This window comes from Abramis brama (assembly GCF_963993115.1).
Source record: "Abramis brama genome assembly, chromosome: 5".
NCBI classification, from domain to species: Eukaryota; Metazoa; Chordata; class Actinopteri; order Cypriniformes; family Leuciscidae; genus Abramis; species Abramis brama.
Window position 1 is genome coordinate 690,001 of NC_139967.1, and position 22,500 is coordinate 712,500.

At 40.0% G+C, this 22,500-nt stretch overlaps 1 protein-coding gene across 1 annotated transcript in view; it reads left to right on the plus strand.

The window, feature by feature from the left end:
• Nucleotides 1-22,500, plus strand: part of dcc (DCC netrin 1 receptor) — a gene marked incomplete at its 5' end in the record, with an annotated part of 138,759 nt that overhangs the window by 54,641 nt on the left and 61,618 nt on the right. The window contains 4 exons of the mRNA XM_084114287.1: nucleotides 7,602-7,758; nucleotides 8,931-9,085; nucleotides 16,119-16,267; nucleotides 17,790-17,928. Of these exons, the coding sequence (XP_083970413.1) occupies nucleotides 7,602-7,758; nucleotides 8,931-9,085; nucleotides 16,119-16,267; nucleotides 17,790-17,928 (600 nt within the window). The remainder of the gene's footprint in view (nucleotides 1-7,601; nucleotides 7,759-8,930; nucleotides 9,086-16,118; nucleotides 16,268-17,789; nucleotides 17,929-22,500) is intronic.

Consider the following 22,500-nt stretch of genomic DNA (forward strand, 5'->3'; position numbering starts at 1 on the left):
CCTGTACAAAATTATTTCTCAAAGTTGTAAATTAAACAAAACTTGATGTTCTGTTTTTCAGTACACTTATCTAAACATTCCCTCTGGTGCTGTGCGTTTGTGACAGAAACATTTGACCTTTTTTTAAATTTATTTTTTTACTTCATCGGAATGGTACGAAACTTGGTAAAGGTTTTGGCTCTTGCTGTGTGAACACACACAATAATCATGGCCATGACTGGAACAGGTTTAATGGTCCTGATAACAATAGCCACACTTGAGCTCCTCGCGGTCAGAAATGACGCATTGGAAATGAATGAGAGACGAGTTTCCTCTAGTGGAAGCGTTTGGTACTGCAGCCGAACAACATCTCACTGAAAGATCCGTTTTGGAGATATCAACCTCACATCTGGAACACAACTTGTTTAGATTTATGGCTTTGATTTTCTCACAGTTTTAGAGTAAAACATATTTTTGAAAATTAAATAGTATTTTTGCACATTTTTCATAACAATAAACAATAAAATTCTGAAACTTTTTTCACTTGCAATAATCTGCCAAGTGTCGTGTTTGAAAATAGATCTAGAGTCTGTTGCTCTAAAGCATCTATACTCAAAAGGTGAATAAATGGGTTATAAATACAGCGTAAATATAATTTAGTACCATAAAATCCCCTAAAAATACAAAATATTAAATAAAGAACATTATCAAACTAAAATATAGTACATTAATTTCATTGAAATAAAAAAATAAATTTCAATCATTTTTGACCGACACGCGAAGAGCACAGAATTAAAAAGCAATCTATTAATGTATCAAAATTAAGTGAATTCATGGTTTAAAGAAGAATAAATATCTGCCAATGGAGTCAGAAACATAATCTTGTGTATATATATCATGTTTTGTGTGAAATGTACTAGCAATTTCTGAGTGTAAATTGTTTCTGTCGCTATTTTTAGTCACTGCTATTGAAGGAAATAATGTGAGCTGAAGAGCGAGAGTGTTTTATAATCAGAGCATTAACGAATGCAGGAGCTGAAGAGATCAGGTCACACGGTTTATGTCTCTTATATTTCATCTTTTCATAAATGAACCTGCGTTTGGAGCTGCGGGAACAATGCAGCGTTTATCAGCAGAGGTCTTCATGTCAGTAAGATGGAAATAAGGCTTTGTGTGAATGAGTTTGTCATGAGACATCAGTCATAGATGTGTTCACGCCTCGCTAAAGCTTTCAATCACACGCTCATCCGATTATCTGCATGCTTGAGCTGGCAAATTATTATTATTGTGTAAATTAGAGACGGGCGTCTTTCTTTCTCTCTGTCTGTCGATCTCTCTGACTGACGTGGAATGGGATCGTCTCATAAGAGTGATGAAAGAGTGTGCAGAGGACGAGATTCGTTTGAGGATTGATGGGAGGAATAGATGTACTGATAGAACAGAAACACTGGGTTGCGCTCACCTGGTTCTACTGAGTTCTAGACAACTAGAAATGAAAGTTTTTCGGCACAAACTTTTATGTTGGCTTGACAAACCCTTGTATGAAAATTTGAAAGCTGTATAAGCTTCCTAACATGTTGTTAGCTTGTTTTAGCATGTGTCTAGCATTAATTTATGTAGCAGATTTGAATACATTGCTAGCATAAATTAGCACATTGCTAGAATGTTTTAACATGATTTTGAATGTTGTTAGCATGGTTTAGCATTTTGTTAGCATTAATTAACATGTTGCTAGCATGATTCAACACGTTGCTATCATGAATTAGCTTGTTGCTAGCATAAATCAACACGTTGCTAGCATGATTCAGCACGTTGCTATCATGAATTAGCTTGTTGCTAGCATAAATCAACACGTTGCTAGCATGATTCAACACGTTGCTATCATGAATTAGCTTGTTGCTAGCATAAATCAACACGTTGCTAGCATGATTCAACACGTTGCTATCATGAATTAGCTTGTTGCTAGCATAAATCAACACGTTGCTAGCATGATTCAACACGTTGCTATCATGAATTAGCTTGTTGCTAGCATAAATCAACACGTTGCTAGCATGATTCAGCACGTTGCTATCATGAATTAGCTTGTTGCTAGCATAAATCAACACGTTGCTAGCATGATTCAACACGTTGCTATCATGAATTAGCTTGTTGCTAGCATAAATCAACACGTTGCTAGCATGATTCAACACATTGCTATCATGAATTGGCTTGTTGCTAGCATAAATCAACACGTTGCTAGCATGATTCAACACGTTGCTAGCATGAATTGGCTTGTTGCTAGCATAAATCAACACGTTGCTGGCGTGAAATAGCATGTTGCTAGAATAAATTAGCATGTTGCTAACATAAATTAGCATGTTGCTAGCATGTTTTAGCATGTTTTAGACATTTTGTTATTGTTGTTGATGTAGCAAATTTCTTTTGTTCTTCCCTCATTTTCTGGACCGTATTGATCTGACGAGTCACAATCCCATCAAACCATCAGAGATATTAAACATCAGTCTCTGGAATATGAACCGCATCCGTCACGACTGACTGAACAACGCAAGCCTTTGACCCGCGAGCATGTGTGTGTGTGTGTGTGTGAGCGACTGCAATGGCGAGTCGTGTTTTATTTGTCTTCTGTTTTCTGGAGGCGTAGAGTTCAGTCCGGTCTGAGATGGAGGAGCATTAGATCCAAACATGTCCTTCAGGATGGATCTCTCTCGCTCTAATGACCATCTGCCTTTATAAATGGAGTCGCGGATCACCTTTATAAACCCGCGGGCCTGTGTTTGAGGAATATAGTCTCGTCCCAGTGCTTCTGTGCTCATATCGATCAGAGGACGCTTTATATCTGTGGAAACGCTTCAGAAACGGAGCCGGTGTTTCAGCAGGAAGACGAATGTCGGCACAAAAACTTGGAGAGAGAATAGATTGTGTTTCAGATTGTGAAATCTGCAGTTTTCAGATTGAACAAAGCAAAGATGATCGATCAACACCAAGAGCGCCACCTTCAGTTTCAGAGTCATCAGCGTTTTGCCATTATAAACACTAGCAGGAACACGTTGAAGAAGTCGCTGTGGGATCCAGACGATAAAACGCATCTCTTCCATGCTAATACGTTTTTGTCCAATGGCGATAAACAAGGAGATCTTGTTTTAGAAACGATTTCTGTTCTGGCGATGTCAGTCGCGGCTGGAACAACAACGTTCAAAGACATTGATCGTCTCATGTGCTGATTTTCTGATTTATTTAATGTTAAAATAATTTAATGTGAGTTTGAATATCATTTGTAGCCGACAGTGGATAATTCACCTCAGATCTTGAAAATACAAGAACGTCCAAACTGTGAACAAACACGTGTGTTCTCTGGCACTGATTGTTTCAGTCACTCAGTATGTATTTTTGAAAATGTTGTAATATTTATTGATGTTATATTTATTAATTAAATGTTTCTGATTGGTTTTGGTCGACTCCGCCCACACGCTCTTCTGATTGGCTGTTTTTTGTGATTGATTTTGTCGTGTCTTGTCGTCGCGTCGCGTCTGGTGCGGACAGACAGACTGCTTGTTGATGGAAACTTTTTGCCTTGCGTCTCGTTACTTTGAAACATTTTTTACTCAAAAATTGCTAGTAAATAATTATAAAGAAGCAGCAAGCAACACATTTTGACATTTATAAGTAAAAAGACTGAAATAGTATTTTGTTGTAAAATGTACTGCGAAAATCTTGGTTTCAAATGAAAAATCGTTTTGTTCAGTGCTCAGATGTGTGTGTGTGTGCGTGTGTGTGTATGTGTGTGAAAGAGTGTATGTGCGTGTGTATGTGTGTGTGTGTGCGCGTGTGTGTGTGTCTGTGTGAAAGAGTGTGTGTGTGTGTGTGATGAAGCAAAGCGTGATGCAGAGTGTTTGCATTGTGTTTAGCTGTGTGTGTGTTGTGTGTGTGTGTGTGTGCGTGTGCGTGTGTGTGTGTGTGTGTGTGTGTGTGTGTGTGTATGTGTGTGTGTGTGATGAAGCAAAGTGTGATGCAGAGTGTTTGCATTGTGTTTAGCTGTGTGTGTGTGTGTGTGTGTGTGTGTGTGTGTGTGTGTGACTGTCTCAGTGGGATTCGGGTCATGAAGTTCAGCTGGAATTGGATTCAGTCGAAGCTGCGTTTGACGTTTATCCGATGTTCAGTTTTCAGCTCGTAGAGTTTGAAGCGGAGGTCAAGGCGAGCTTTGAGCTCTTCAGTCGAACAGTAAACAAACATATGCTTTATTATTTATTTAGGATCATTGAGCAGAATAATTGTTGACTGTAAACATACAAATGATCACCATCACGCCATCTACTGGTTACTGGTTTAAACATCTTAAAGAGTTTAAATCCTGATGGTTTGAGAAGTGCTCACTATCTGATTTAGATTTAGATCTGACAATAAACTTATTTTCTTTTAAATGAGGCTGCATTAAAACATATGAGCAATGGACATGCCCTATTAGCAATTAAAACATTAAAATCAAATTATTTACTACCTCAGTATCAGAGTTAACTATTTTTTTTCCGAATTGCGAGTTATAAACCCACAATTGCAACCAAAAAACAGTCAGAATTGTGAGATATAATCTCAAAACTCAAAGATAAAATGTTAAATGTTTTATCTTTTTATTCCATGGTGAAAATAAGCTTCCATAATAAAAATAAAAAAACATGCATTTATTATTATTTGCGTTGATCATAGAGTCATTGTTGGTTTGTTAATGTACAGGTCATTAGCAGCGATTCCTCTTTGCATTTGTATTGTATAGACAGAAACACTGAGGAAGAGCCTGAAGATGTTCAGTGTTATTGTTGTATAGATGCAACAGGAGTTCGTCTGTGATTATAGAGTTGATCTCGCCTGATCTCTGCTTGATTTGTGGCATCCGCTGCATCCGAATTAACAACTCACAGATTAAATATTATCACACTCTTTGCTGATGTGTGAGCTGGTATGTACACTACTATTCAGTAGTTTTCCGAATGCGCTAAAGAAATAAAACGTAATTAAACTGATTACAACTGAACACTGAAAGAACGTCACAGAATCATTCACAGCTTCTGTACAAGCATTATAATTCACGTTTATTTGTACAGCGTTTTTCACAAAACACATCATTTCAAAGCAGCTTTATAGAAAATGCATATCATATGCAAATGCATAAAAAGTCAATATTACAATTTAGAGTGATCTGTTATCAGAGGAAACTGTGTAAGTTACGTATTTCAGAAATGTACATATACAAAATCACAGTTAGCGAAACGTATTAATTTTAAGAATGTAGTGATTTAATGCGGATACAGTGAGCTCACTGAAGTAATGAATACTTGTTTGTTAACAAATGATCATGGCATTCAGAAAATATAGCATTTGTGCGTGTTGGCTGAGAGTTTGGTCATCTGACGTCTGTAAGCAGGTTATCTGACAGTAAAATGCGGCTGTACTATAGTAAACCGTGATCCAGGTGTCCTGATGGTCGCACCTGCTGACCAGTCTCGCGTCTCAGTTCTCGCTGTGATGAAAATCCTCTGTGAAAGGCCTGATGTTCTTATTCACCTCATAGACAGCGTCTTCAGGGAACATTGTCTGCTTAGCTGTAGAAAATCACCGAAGCGCGGTCTCGACCGCGGAGACTGAGACGCCAGGCTCCGGCGATGACGCACGTGATCCACGTGTCTTTTGTGTGTGGAGGAGCTCCAGCGGTTCAGTGTGCTCAGATGAGGATCATCACGGGCCTGTAATGAGGCACTTACATCAGCCGTCTATGGAAGAAGTCTCCATAAAACATGAAAACCCAACGTGTGTGTGTGTGTGTGTGTGTGTGTGTGTATGTGTGTGTACCTAAATTTTGTGCAGTAAGTTTTGTGTGATGGGTAGGTTTAGGGTAAGGAGACACGTGTGTGTGTGTGTGTGTGTGTGTGTGTGTGTGTGTGTGTGTGTGTGTGTGTGTGTGTGTGTGTGTGTAACAGTAATTCCCTGGTAACAGTGAGTGTGAATGTGCTGTATGACATTGAGAGAACCTCATCAGAACTGTGAAATCACTATCTCACACACACACACACACACAGACGGATGTCACTCTTGTTCTGACGCACATGAGTCTCTCTACAGTCAGAAAACAGATTCACGGCTATTTCATCGCAGTCTGGAGCCCTTAACACCTGGAAAGATGCTTTTCTGTTCATTAAATGTGTGTTTTAAGGCCCTGATATATCCTGAAAGTTCTTATTATACTGTTAGCGAACATCCTGACTCCGCCCACATTTAGATGAATATGTAAATATGTGCTGCGCTCTTTCCTCTCAATAACAAAATAAACACAATAAACATATGAAGACAGCAGTTGAGAAAGCCTCTGATCAGAGAAGTGGATGTTTGCAGCAACTCTGCGATTCAGTCACGTTTATTTAAAGCACTTTATACGATAGATTACTTTAAAGCAGCAGCTTCACAGTTTTAAACATGAAAAACAGTAGCCGCATTTCCATTAAAGATTTCCGCAATACTTTTGCAATATTTTCTAAATGTCAGCAAAATTGTTAAATTGTGGCATTTCTTTGTTGTCTAGAATCCAGTATTCCTCTAATACTTTTGTCTTTTATGAGTTTAATGAAGAAATCGTTTTCTGTCCAAACATACCGCGCCATCTACGTCGTTTCCAGTGCAATTTTGCGAAGTACTCCTTTTTCAAATTGCCTGAAAAATCTCCTCATTCGAGCGTAAAAACGTTTTTGCGATATATGGGAGTTTTCAATTCGCAATTTCAATTTGCGCAGTTTGAAGGGTAATGGAAACGCGGGGTGTTTGGTGTTTTATGCCCCCAACGGCGCCTTCCAGGCAGCGAGGGGATGGGTAGGGTTAAGGTTGGGTTAGGGTTAGCTGCCTCTAAGGAGCCATTGGGGGCTTAAAACACCATCGAGCGAAACACGGCTACTGTCAGTGTGTAATTCAGTCAGAATTACAGCTTTAGTTTCTACTATAAAGCAGCTCTTTTTGTGTTTTTACTCGCGTCTAACATTGACTAGTAATTTTGAGTAATTGAGTAATTTACCTCAAAGAAGGCGGAGCCTCCGAGCCACACCCACCTATTAGATAATCACCACATGGACCAATGGTAGTTCGAAAGTGTTTACCAACCAGAGCTATTTTATTTGAAATGACGTCACACCAATTTATCTTTTATATCGGCGCCTTTGTTTGCATTCTCTCTCTAATCTCATAGTACACTCGCTTTCATCTCATTCTGACTCTGGCTGCTGTGTAATCGTGTGTGTGTGTGTGTGTGTGTGTGTGTGTGTGTGTGTGTGTGTGTGTGTGTGTGTGTGTTAATTGTCTGTGTTTTACCTGATCTCTGATGCTGTGATCTTCCTTATCGCTCTCTTTTCTTTTCTTCCTGATGTCTTCTGTTTGTTTGTGTTTTCTTTCCTTATCTACTCATTCCATCGGTCACACTCCTCTCGTTCTGTTATGTTCCGCCCCTCCCCTCCCACGCCCCTTCCCTTCCCTCATGCCCCTCCCCCTCTATTCCTCCCCGGCCACAGAGGCCACGCCCCCTGCCCCGCCCCCTCAGCCCCCGTTCCCCCGCACTTCCTCTTTGACTTACTCCTCTCCTCCCCCCCCAGTTACCCCGAGCTCAGGCGTCCTCCCTTCTGCTCCCCGTGACGTGGCCCCCGTCCTCGTGTCCAGTCGATTCGTGCGCCTCGGGTGGCGCCCCCCGGAGGACACGCGCGGGACCATCCTGACGTACGGAGTCTTCTTCTCCGAGGAGGGAATCAACAGGTACGTGTTCGCCAACATGAAAGGAAAGTTGTGCTCGTCTTTTCTCGAACTAATGTAGGACGGGGCTTGATTTTGTTCGTTATGAATTGATGGAATGGTTGTGGTTTGCTATTATGATGACATCTACACTACCAGTCAAAAGTTGTTTTATGTTTTTTAAAAGAAGTCTCTTCTGCTCACCAAGGCTGCAATTGTTTGATTAAAAATACACAGAAAAAAATGTAAAATTGTGAAATATTAATACAATTTAAAACAGCTGTTTTCTATGTGAATATATAGGAAAGTGTAATTTATTCCTGTGATCAAAGCTGAATTTTCAGCATCATTACTCCAGTCTTCAGTGTCACATAATCCTTCAGAAATCACTCTAATATGATGATTTGATGCTCAAGAAACATTTATGATTATTATCAATGTTGAAAACAGTTTACATTTTTATTTCAGGATTCTTTGATGAATATAAAGTTAAAAAGAACTGGGTTTTCATTTATCTGAAATAGAAAGCTTTTGTAACATTAAACACTACCGTTCAAAAGTTTGGGGTCAGTAAGAATTTTTATTTTATTTTTTGGGGGAAATAAATAAAAGAAATCAATACTTTTATTTAAATTGATCAAAAGTTACAGTTAAGACATTTATAATGTTACGAAAGATTCTATTTCAAATAAATGCTGTTCTTTTGAACTTCTATTCATCAAAGAATCCTGAAAAAACATTGATAACAACATTGATAATGTTTCTTGAGTATCAAATCATCATATTAGAGTGATTTCTGAAGGATCATGTGACACTGAAGACTGGAGTAATGATGCTGAAAATTCAGCTTTGATCACAGCAATAAATTACATTTTAAAATATATTAAAATAGAAAACAGTTATTTTAAGTGGTCATTAATACTTAACAATATTACCTTTTTTATTATTAATCAAATAAATGCAGCCTTTGTGAGTAAAAACATTAAAAAACTTGACTGGTAGTGTAGATGGAAAAGAGTAGCGGTCCCAGCACTGAGCCCTGAGGCACTCCAGTAGCTAGATGTTGTGACTTCACAGAGCAACACGGATTCAACCAATGATGTGAACAAGGTGTTATGGAATATTGTGGGAGTGATCAGGAAACCTGTTTGAAAACTGTTATTGTTTCTCTGAGCGTGTTTGCGTGTGTGCCGCAGGGAGCGATCCATTAACGTGACGGAGGCCGAGAGTCTGCAGCTGACGGTCAGCAATCTCAGACCGGAGGCCACGTACTCCTTCAGAGTCGTCGCGTTCAACGAGCAGGGGCCCGGAGAGAGTTCAGAGGCCATCCGACTGTCCACACAGCCCGAGCGTGAGTCCCAGAGCTGTGTTTACAGCTGATCACTCAAAGTACACTGTAAAGTTCTTATGGTGAACACTGCAAAAAATTAAGTTCTTCCTAGATTTTTGTTTTTCTTAAACCAAGACACGGTTTATTTTTCTGACCACATTGGCAGATATTTGTTCTTGTTTTCAGAAAACAATACTTAATTTCTTAATTCATTTGTAAATGTCAACAATCCTGTGCAGTTTTTGAAATGTCCTCATTTAGTTTCCTCCTAAAGTCACAGTATTTGAGATGGACAACCATATTTACGTAGGCGTGAGTACCATGGTTCTTATGGTGAACACTACAAAAAAGTTAAGTTCTCTTCAACATTTTTGTCTTCTAAATCCAAGACACATTTACTGGAGAAGCAACATGATTGAAGTGTATGTGAATGAGTTTAGGCTTAAAACAAGAAAATATCTGCCTTAAACAATGTTAGAGGAAAAAAGTACTGTATTGTCTACATATTGTTCGTCAAAAACACCAGACGCTCTTGATCTGCAGCGAGTGCTGAGCGCTTTCTGTTGACTGTTTCAGCTGATGAAAACACACGCTCAGATCTGACCAATGTGCAAGGATGGTCAGGTGTGTCGTTGCACGATTTTTGCCACTAACTGAGAGGGTTTTCGTCAGCAGGAAGACTTTTCCCACCATTTTTCAAATTGACAGCGCAGCCGCACCGCGCTGTATTGGATAAGCTAACAAAAACACACCGCGCCAGTTACGTCATCATCATGTCTCGCGCACATGACACACTGTTTTTGCATTCGATTGTGCAGTTTATTTTGTTTTTGTTTTGACGAATATTCGAAATTGAAATTTTTATTTGACAGCCCTAATATCTTAAGTAATTTGTAAATGTCAACAATCCTGTGCAATGTTTGAAATGTCCTAATTTAGTTTCCTCCTGAAGTCACACAGGCTACATTCAAACATTCAGTGTTTGAGATTGACGACCATATTTACTTATAGGGGTGAGTCTCGAAATGTACAAAAATGTAACTTACACTAGCGTCTTGAATGTGCAAAGGGGAGTAAAGCCTATATTCTGTTACCATCAAACCAAAGCAATAGCAACCAAAGAAATATCCAATATGGCAACATCCGTAAAACTCAAAAGTCTTATCAGTTTTGATTCGACAAGAGTCCAATCGATCTGCGAGTTCATTCGTCAAATGTTCATTAACTGACAGTGGCGTTTTATATCTGTGTGAGTTTGAGTTGCGTGTAGAACACAAAACTGACAGGAGGAGGAGAACACTCACGCTCTCTCACACACACATACACACATACGCACACATACACACACACACACTCACACACACACTAACAAACACTCACTTACGCACATACACATGCACATCCACATACTCATACACACTCACACTCACACTCTCACACACACACTCACACACACACACACACACTCACTCACACACATACACATACACATACACACACACACACACACACCCACACTCTCACTCACACTCTCACTCACACACACACACACACTCCAGCTCTTAACCTTTCTAATGAAGAATGAGTGGCGCGGTTGAGCCGTCTGACCTTTCCATCCAGACTTCAGCTTGTCCTCACAAACACCCTGAAAGACAAACACACTTCAAACTCTTCCTCCGTTGCTGAATTATGAATAGCATTCTAAATTTGGAACTCCTCTGCGTACGCACTCGCTCCTGTCAGACGTGTTTCAGATGGTTATGCGGCAATTAGTAGCCAGTGCAGGTTTATGAGGAGAGGAGTGATGTGCGTCTCTTCGGCTCGATAAACACACTCTTGCTGCAGCATCTGGATCAGTTGCAGAGGTTTAACCGTGATGCTGGAAGAAGAGAGCATTACAATAGTCCAGTCTGGATAGAACAAGAGCTTGGAGAAGGAGTTGTGTAACTCCGATAGGAAGGACCTGATCCTTCTAATGTTGAATAAGGCAAATCTGCTGGATCTGGATTTGCAGGATTTGCAGAATCTGCAAGTTTAGCTGATCATCAATCAGAACTCCAAGGTTCCTGGCTGTCCTGGATGGAGTCATCAGTGTAACAGTGATGGGATAAACCATGTTTCTGAATGACAGATCCTATTGATGACATGTAGATGGAGAAGAGAAGCGGTCCCAGCACTGAGCCCTGAGGCACTCCAGTAGCTAGATGATAACAGTGATGGGATAAACCATGTTTCTGAATGACAGATCCTATTGATGACATGTAGATGGAGAAGAGAAGCGGTCCCAGCACTGAGCCCTGAGGCACTCCAGTAGCTAGATGATAACAGTGATGGGATAAACCATGTTTCTGAATGACAGATCCTATTGATGACTCTCTGATCACTGTTTGGTTCATCTTATACCGACCTACAGGCAGAAACTGAAATCAGCTAAACCTGTAATAAGGACTGTAAAAAGATGGACCAATGAAGCAGAGCAGGATCTACAGGCCTGCTTCGATTGCACTGATTGGACTGTTTTTGAAGCTGCAGCCACCGATCTGGATGAGCTCACAGATACTGTAACATCATATATCAGTTTCTGTGAGGATACATGCATTCCTACCAGGACATTCTTATCATTCACTAATGATAAACCATGGTTTACTGGGAAACTCAAACAGCTTCGTCATGCCAAAGAAGATGCTTACAGAAGTGGGGATAAAATCTTGTATAACCAGGCCAGAAACAGACTGACAAAGGAGATCAGAGTTGCTAAAAAAAGCTACTCTGAAAAGCTGAAAAACCAGTTTTCAGCCAACGACCCCGCATCAGTCTGGAGAGGCCTGAGGAACATCACCAACTACAAATCACCATCCCCCCCATCTGTGGAGAATCAACAACTGGCTGACACTCTCAATGCATTCTATTGCAGGTTTGAGAAGCCCAGACTCACACCTCACACCCGCTCTGATGTGCACTTCACACATCCACCATCACCTCCTGCAACCCCTCTCCTCCCCCCTTCTGCCATCCAACCTGAGCTTAAGGTCTGCGTGGAGGACGTGAGCAGAGTCTTCAAAAAACAGAAGACTAGGAAAGCTTCAGGCCCAGACGGCATCTCATCTGCTTGTCTAAAAGCCTGTGCTGACCAACTGGCCCCAGTCTTCACGCAGATCTTCAACAGATCATTGGAGCAGTGTGAAGTTCCCTGCTGCTTCAAACGCTCCACTATCATCCCGGTTCCCAAAAAAACTAAAATCACTGGACTTAATGACTACAGACCTGTCGCTCTCACGTCTGTGGTCATGAAGTCGTTTGAAAGACTGGTGTTGGCCTATCTGAAGGACATCACTGGACCCCTGCTGGATCCCTTTCAGTTTGCTTACAGAGCAAACAGGTCTGTGGATGATGCAGTCAACATGGGACTGCACTATATCCTGCAACATCTTGACAGACCTGGGACTTATGCACGGATCTTATTCGTGGACTTCAGTTCGGCCTTCAATACCATCATCCCTGATCTTCTCACAGCCAAACTGACTCAGCTCTCCATGCCATCCTCAATCTGTCAGTGGATCTCCAGCTTCCTGACGGACCGGCAGCAGCTAGTGAGACTGGGGAAACTCACATCCAGGACCCTCACCATCAGCACTGGCGCCCCCCAAGGGTGCGTTCTCTCCCCACTGCTCTTCTCCCTTTACACTAATGACTGCACTTCTAAAGACCCCTCTGTCAAGCTCCTGAAATTTGCAGACGACACCACTGTCATCGGTCTCATCCAAAATGGTGACGAGTCTGCTTACAGACTGGGGGTTGAACAGCTGGCTGTCTGGTGCAGTTATAACAACCTTGAGCTGAACACACTCAAAACAGTGGAGATGATTGTGGACTTCAGGAGAAACACCCCAGCACTCCCCCCTCTCACCATCATGAACAGCACTGTGGAAGCAGTGGAGTCATTCAGGTTCCTGGGCTCTACCATCTCTCAGGACCTGAAGTGGGCAAATCACATTGACTCCATTGTGAAAAAGGCCCAGCAGAGACTGTACTTCCTTCGCCAGCTGAAGAAGTTCAATCTGCCACAGGAGCTGCTGATCCAGTTCTACTCAGCCATCATTGAGTCTGTTTTAAGCACTTCCATCACTGTCTGGTTTGGTTCAGCTTCCAAATTGGACATCAGGAGACTACAACGGACAGTCCGGACTGCAGAGAGGATTATTGGTGCCCCCCTGCCAACCCTCCAGGACCTGTACTCTTCCAGAGTGAGGAAGAGAGCAGGTAAAATCATCACAGACTCCACTCACCCTGGACACCACCTGTTTGAACTGTTACCGTCAGGACGGCGACACAGATCACTGGCCACAAGAACATCCAGGCACAGGAACAGTTTCTTTCCACAGGCCATTTCCCTTCTGAACACTTAACATGCCCCCAAGGCATATGCCTGTAAGTGCAATACTCCCACTGTCTAGTGCAATATTCTCTAACTCAGGTGATATTTATATCTATATTATTCATACTACTCAAAATACTGTAAATATGTTTATAATCTGTAACATGCGCTAGACTCCCACTGTCTGGTGCAATATTCTCTAACTCAGGTGATATTTATATTTATATTATTCATACTACTCAAAATACTGTAAATATGTTCATAATCTGTAAATGTTTATTCGGACTAAACCCAACTGTGACCCTACTTTTTTACTTTTATACAATTTTTATTTATTTTTTATATATTTTTATTCTTAGAATTTGTATTACTATGTTTCTTGTTGTATTTGTATTTGTATATGTGCACTGGAAGCTTCAGTACCAAGAAAAATTCCTTGTGGGTGCAAGCACACTTGGCAATAAAGCTCTTTCTGATTCTGATTCTGATTCTGATTCTGACATGTAGATGGAGAAGAGAAGTGGTCCCAGCACTGAGCCCTGAGGCACTCCAGTAGCTAGATGATAACAGTGATGGGATAAACCATGTTTCTGAATGACAGATCCTAGTGATGACATGTAGATGGAGAAGAGAAGCGGACCCAGCACTGAGCCCTGAGGCACTCCAGTAGCTAGATGATAACAGTGATGGGATAAACCATGTTTCTGAATGACAGATCCTATTGATGACATGTAGATGGAGAAGAGAAGTGGTCCCAGCACTGAGCCCTGAGGCACTCCAGTAGCTAGATGATAACAGTGATGGGATAAACCATGTTTCTGAATGACAGATCCTATTGATGACATGTAGATTGAGAAGAGAAGTGGTCCCAGCACTGAGCCCTGAGGCACTCCAGTAGCTAGATGATAACAGTGATGGGATAAACCATGTTTCTGAATGACAGATCCTATTGATGACATGTAGATTGAGAAGAGAAGTGGTCCCAGCACTGAGCCCTGAGGCACTCCAGTAGCTAGATGATAACAGTGATGGGATAAACCATGTTTCTGAATGACAGATCCTAGTGATGACATGTTGATGGAGAAGAGAAGCGGACCCAGCACTGAGCCCTGAGGCACTCCAGTAGCTAGATGATAACAGTGATGGGAAAAACCATGTTTCTGAATGACAGATCTAGTGATGTCATGTAGATGGAGAAGAGAATCGGTCCCAGCACTGAGCCCTGAGGCACTCCAGTAGCTAGATGATAACAGTGATGGGATAAACCATGTTTCTGAATGACAGATCTAGTGATGTCATGTAGATGGAGAAGAGAAGCGGTCCCAGCACTGAGCCCTGAGGCACTCCAGTAGCTAGATGATAACAGTGATAGGATAAACCATGTTTCTGAATGACAGATCCTATTGATGACATGTAGATGGAGAAGAGCAGCGGTCCCAGCACTGAGCCCTGAGGCACTCCAGTAGCTAGATGATTACAGTGATAGGATAAACCATGTTTCTGAATGACAGATCTAGTGATGACATGTAGATGGAGAAGAGAATCGGTCCCAGCACTGAGCCCTGAGGCACTCCAGTAGCTAGATGATAACAGTGATGGGAAAAACCATGTTTCTGAATGACAGATCCTATTGATGACATGTAGATGGAGAAGAGAAGTGGTCCCAGCACTGAGCCCTGAGGCACTCTGAGACTTGCTGAGAGGTCAGACCTGAACCACTGGAGTTCCTGAGATGCCCTTCATCATGAGGGTTGACAGAAGGATCTAATGATTAACTGTGTCAAGCGCAGCAGATCCAGCAAGATGAGAACTGAGGATTGGGAAGCTGCTCTTGAGTCTCAGAGCTTCAGTAAAGGAGAGCAGGGCCGTCTCAGTTGAGTGACGCTTTTAAAACCAGACTGGTTGTTGTCCAGCAGGTTGTTCTGTGTAAGAAAGGCAGAGATTTGGTTGAAAACGACTCACTTAAGTGTCTTAGAAATGAATGGAAGAAGGGATACCAGTCTGTAATTTTCTAAAAGTGCTGGATTTAGAGTGGGTTTCTTAAGCAGTGGGGTTATCAGAGCCTCTTAAAAGCTGTGGGAAAGATATCAGTGTGAAGAGAGGTGTTGATGATGTGAGTAAGTGTGGGTGCAACTGAAGAAGAAAGGGTTTGAAGGAGATGAGAGGGGAGAGGATCAAGCGGACAGGTTGCAGGCGATTGGAAAGGAGTTTAGAGACTTCTGCCTCTGAGAGAGGAGAGAAGGAGGGGAGTGTGTGTGTTTGCTGTTAGGATGTGTGTGTCAGTTTGTAGTGTGGAAAATTGGCTGCTGATGGTGGTGGTTTTATTTCTGAAAAATGTGGCAAAATCATCAGCTGTTAGGGTTGGTGAAGGAGGAGGAGGGTTAAGAAGAGATGAGAAGGTTTTGAAAAGCATGCGAGAGTCAAAAGAATTGTTAATTTTGTTGTGTTAGTTTATCATTTTAGCCTTTGCAGAGAAGTGATTGACATAAACCAAGGTTTGTGGGATCTTTCGATTTGCACCACATTCTTTTAGAGCAATGTGACCAAAACCAATAGAAATCCAATGAAATATAAAGGTTTTTAATGACCTTTAAAGTGTTATATATGTATGTTAAGTGTAAAATAATCAGAATGAAGTACATTTAAACATGGTGTGTGTGTGTGTGTGTGTTTGTGCAGTTCTGGTTCCTGGTCCAGTGGAGAATCTGCAGGCAGAAGCTGTGTCTCCGACGTCCATCGAGGCGTCCTGGGATCCTCCTGCTCACGCCAACGGGCCCATACAGAGCTACCGGCTGCTCTGGACCGAGACCTCCAGCGGCAAAGAGCAGGTGAGACTCCAGCCGAGATCCATACCCTCGGATCTTCACGCTTCAACGTTTTAGAATGCAAAATCCTTGTAGGACTGAACGATGTGGAAAAAACCTGAATGTTCATACTTGGGTCCGCTTTTTCCAACTCAAATCTCTTTCAGTAACCATAAAGTGAACAGAGAAAGTTTTTATAGGTCACATGTTTTTGATTAATTCAATATGTCTATAAAATAAAAATAAGGATTTTATTGTGATTATAAATAAATAAAAATAAGACGTTTATTGTAATAATAATATTGTAGTCTAAAAAAAATAATCAATGAAATGAATGAATTAATTAATTAATTAAAAAAAAAAAAATTGGTTTTACTGTAAAATTACAATACTAATATTTACATCTTAATTTATTTATTTTTTTCAAACCTTAAATTGTTGATTTTATCTTTTGCAAGTACAATTTTTCCGTTCTCATAATGGCTCAGCAAAGCCTGTCTGATCTGTAAAGCGCTTGTGTCGGTCTCCTGACTGTACAATCTCAATCGTCAATCGAGTCTGTCACCATTACAGTGTTTTAAAGAAGAAAGATCAGCAGATCTGTCATGACTGATGCTCTCTCTCAGCGCGGTCAAACTTTCATGAGCTTTAGGGTGAACGACAGGACAGACATGCACTTACCAGCCAATACTACGGTAAGAGCTTGTTCTCTGTAAGAGTTTAACATCAGCTCAATCGACAGACTTCACAGAACCATCTATAGGAATGGATTGGTTTTCAGAACTGAGCTGATAAAGTGCTGCAGATTAATCAGATATTGTTTTTTACATGGCTGGAATAAAGAGTGACATTACGAAGCATCTTACATCTGCTGTTTTTCTCTAAAGAAAGTGTTAAATCCTGCAGTCATGTGTTTAAAAGCTTTAAATGAAAAAAAAGCTTCAAGTAGCAGTCACTAAGGGTGTACCACAGGGCTCTGTATTAGGTCCACTTTTATTCACTATTTATATAAACAATATGGGTCAAAATGTGTTAAATGCTAATCTTCATTTTTATGCTGATGATACTGTCATATATTGCAGTGCGTCAACTCTTGTACAAGCAATTGAATATTTGCAAAATGCGTTTAAGTCCAAAACAGCCTTATGCAGCTGAAATTAGTTTTAAATGGAGATAAGACCAAACTTATGTTGTTTACTAAATCTAGGACCAGGCCACAAAGCCTCCCTCCGATCGTCACTATGGGGGGAAGTGAAATAGAGGTTGTTAATTCCTATAAATACCTGGGTCTTCCGATTGATGACTCCCTGACTTTTAAACCACATGTGCTGTACCTGGTGAAAAAGCTGAGGCTAAAATTGGGTTTTTATTTTCGAAATAAATTGTGTTTTTCTTTTAATGTAAAAAAAAAACGACTTGTGGCCACCACTTTCTTATCTGTTCTGGACTATGGTGATCTTTTATATATGCATACTTCTGCACAGAATTTTAAATAAACACTGCAGTATTCTTTCTGTCTGATGTGAGGTTGTCTTTCTCTCGTCAGAATGTGGAGGTTGTCGGTCAGAGCTACAGAATGGAGGGACTGAAGAAGTTCACTGAATATTCTCTACGAGTGCTGGCGGTGAACCGACACGGTCCCGGCATCTCTGACCAGGACACGCTCATCACCACTCTCTCAGACGGTAAGACACATGTCAACTATATTATGTCTCAGTGTATAAATATATGAAAAAGTCAAACCAAAGTGACCCATTTCAGAGAGAAAAATAAATGAATAAAAGTCTTGCAATAACTAACTGCATAAGTATTCACCCCCCTGAACAAGGACTTAGTTGAAGCACCGTTTGATTTCATTACAACAATCATGCAAATCTCAACTGCTTGATTATTTATATCATCTCAGAATGTAACTATATTATTGCACAGAGTCAGATTCATTCACTTTCACTACCTCATCCGGATACATGCAGTGCAATCTATGTTTGTACAGTTTATAGCAAATCTCAACTGCGTGATTGTTATATCGTTGAAAAATGTAAACTATATTATGTCTCAGCGATATAAATATAAAAAAGTCAAACCAAATTGACACATTTCAGAGAAAAAATAAATGAATAAAAGACTTGCGATAACTAACTGCATAAGTGTTCACCCCCCTGAACAAGGACTGTTTGATTTCATTACAGCACATTTATATCTCCACTGCAAATCTCAACTGCGTGAGTATTTATATCATGTCTCAGCGATACAGTGTAAATATAAAAAAAAAGTCAAACCAAAGTGACCCATTTCAGAGAAAAAATAAACGAATAAAAGACTTGCACTAACTAACTGCATAAGTGTTCACCCCCCTGAACAAGGACTTAGTTGAAGCAACGTTTGATTTCATTACAACACTGCAAATCTCAACTGCTTGAATATATATATCATCTCAAAATGTAACTATATTATTGCATAGAAAAAAGACTATTATGCATGAAAATATTAAGATATTATAAACATTAACATCATGATTTTCTGTAAAGCTGCTTTGAAACGATGTGTGTTGGAACTTGACTGGCACTGAAACACATATTATAGTTATCTGCATATTTAATGAAAGCCTAAAATGTTGAGCAGGAATGGATTCATCCGTGTGTCCGTCACGGTGTTCAGAAGATATTTACATAAGCAATCCAGTTAATCAGACACTAATGCCGGCTCTGATGTGGTGTTAGTAGAGGGCCGTCAATCCGTTTCACGCCGCGTCACTCAACTCTGACAGTCTGACATCAGACATGTGAAATACGTTTGATTTGTTTGCAGCTCGACTGCGTCCGCATCACAAAAACAGCCGAGAAACTTCCCTTCCCAAACACACACGCACGTCCTTCTGTTCAGAAACTGAATATTGGATATTTTATGGAAGTAATATAATGCCAAATGTTTCTGAAACAGAAAAGCTTGTTGAATTGCACTTCTTGGAAAAAAATATGCATTGCATTGACCGTGCTTTTTAGGGCTTGCATTTTTATGGGCTGAAATTCAACATGGTCGTATATTTAAGATGTGAATATTTCCATTCAAAATCTTTCACACACATTTTCATTATTATAAATTCAATAATCCATATTATTAATCTTTCATGTTCATTCTGTTTAAAAATACAACCTATAATATTCGACTGGCATATTCGCTTTACAAATTCAACATTTCACATCCGGGAACTGCAGGAATATCAGTGGATTACAGATTCATAATCTCCATCTGCTGCACAATTAACATTTTGTAAGTGAAATCTGAAAGGTGAATTTTTAATAATGAAAATGTGTGTGACATGTTTTGAATGAAATATTCACAGCTTAAATAAACGACCACGTTGAATTTAAGCTCATAAAAATGCAAGCCCTAAAAATACACTGCATTAAAATGCAAGCACGGTTAATGCAATCCATATTTTTTCCAAGAAGTGCCATTCAACAAGCTTTTCTGTTTCAAAAACGTTTTATTATTACTATTTATAGTGTTTGTCCTAATGCATTCTGCCATACATCTGGAGAAGGTTTAATATCTTCTGTCTTCAGTTTGCAGGAATCTGAGCATGTTTGTCTTCTTTTCTCTCTTTAGCCTGAAGGCAAACCGTTTCTCAGCGGCTCAATGCGCCGAATGCTAACGCGCGTTATATTTCCCAGCAGTCCTTCTCATTAGCCGTCTAACATCAGGCTATTGATTTACGTGTTAACCTCAGGATTATGTTTGCAGTAATTCTTAAAGATTCAATCTTATCAGCATCTCCCAGCTTGAACTGTGTGAGTCGAGCCGGTCAATGTCGTTCTGCAGATTCAGATGTGGACAGACATTTATTATATATTACATTATAATATATTCTATTACATTACATTACAGCACATTACATTCAATTTCAGTACATTATAGTAAATTATATTACATTATATTCTATTACAGTAAATTACATTACATTACTGTTCAAAATGTTGAGGTCAGTAAGAGTTATATGTTTTTGTTTAGAGCTGGGCAACGATTAGTCGAGATTAATCGCATCTAAAATAAAAGTTTGTGTTTACATAATATATGTGTGTGTAGTGTGTATAATTATTTTGTATATATAAATACACACACATATGCATGTATATATTTAATAATATATACTATATTTAATATTGCATGTAAATACTGAATATATATTTATACATAATTTATATTATATATAAATATAAATATTTTATATATAAATAACACATTTTTATTGAATATATACATGCATGTGTGTGTTTATATATACAAAATAATTATACACACTACACACACATATATTATGTAAACACAAACTTTTATTTTAGATGTGATTAATCGTTGCCCAGCACTATTTTTTTTTATTAATATTGATTAAAATTAAATTAAATTGATCAAAAGAGACAGTAAAAACATTTATAATGTTACAAAAGATTATATTTCAAATAAATGCTGTTCTTTTGCACTTTCTATAAATATATGATGGTTTCCACAAACATATGAACTGTTTCAGCACTGATAATAATCATAAATGTCTCTTGATCATCAAATCCTCATATTAGAGTGATTTCTGAAGGATCATGTGACACTGAAGACTGGAGTAATGATGCTGAAAATTCACAGGAATAAATTATACTTTACTATATATTCACATAGAAAACAGATGATTTACATTATAATAATGATGATAATGACAGTGATGCTCAAATCAGCATCAGTCGTTAAAAACCTCGTCAGTCCAGCTCTGGTTTACGGCGTTCTAAACGTGAATCTGGCCCTTTAGGAGAGAAGAGAGAGAGATCTTCTTAACATGCAGCTCAGACCTCCCACTTTCACGATCCCTTCCCATCATGCACTGCTCTCCTGATTCTCTGTCTCTGAATCTGGTCTCATATTGGCGTGATTTTCTCCAGAAGTCTCAGTAATCAGTCCTCAGTTTAACCCGTGTGTGTGTGTGTGTGTGTGTGTTTGTCTCTCTGTGTCTCCTTGCATTACTTCAGTTCGACTCTGAGAGGCTTCTGGTTTATTGTGTGTCAGTTTCCATTACGGAAGCTTCAAACGAGTCGCTTCACCATTCCTGCTTAATTAAGAGCCCTTGTGGCACACTAATCGAATTGTGGGACACACACACACACACACACACACACACACACACACTCACTCACTCACACACACACACACTGACACACTCACCACACTCACACACACACTCACTCACTCACTCACTCACTCACTCACACACTCTCACACACACTCTCACACTCACACACTCTCACACACACTCTCTCACACACACACACACACACTGACACACTCACACACATGCTCACACACACACTGACACACTCACTCACTCAATCACACACTCTCACACACACTCTCTCACACACACACACACACACAGTCACAAGGACATTAAAAAACAAAAACTAATAAAAATGACAAAAAAAACAAAAACTTTAACTAAAATTAATATATATATATTTTTTAAATCGAATTCAAATTATTAACAAGAACTAATGGAAATGACAAACACACACCGGGCCCTATCTCGCACCCAGCGCAATTGACTTTGTACACGACGCATGTATTATTCCTATTTTGCACCCGACGCACAGCGGACTTTTCCCTCCACAGACGCACGTTGGTAAATTAGGGAATGAACTTGCGCTCCCGGGGCGGTTCAGCGAAAAGAGGAGGCGTGTTCCGGCGCAAACGTTCCCTGGTGCTATTTTGCAGTTTCAGAAAACAATTCCACCACTGACCAGGAGAAACCCAGTCTAAAGTCAGTGGCGCGTTGCGCATGTTATTCAGATGCTATTTTAAGGGCGCATGCTTGGCCATAATGTAGCGTGAGCACAACACACACACACTTTGCTTCTCTCATCTACACAGAAGCAGCAGTTTTCATTTTTGCAAACCATACATAATTACAAGGAAAAATATTCCACACGAGGGAAATCATTGTTGTGTCCATGAAGATGTGAAAAATAGGCATAAATCTAGCTTACACATTTACCCAAATTATCATACGCCTGTTTAACCGAAGCTAATCTGGGTGTGTTTCTCCATCCCCAATGTCACTTCTCTGTGTTTTACGGCCCTGACGAGAACGTCGCTCTCCTCGGCTGTGAACCGCTCCTGGCAAATCCGCCGTTATAATAGCAATCCGCCATGGATCAAGCGCGCCTGCTCTTAAAGGGAATGTGAGATGACGCTCTGATTGGTTTATTTCACGTTAC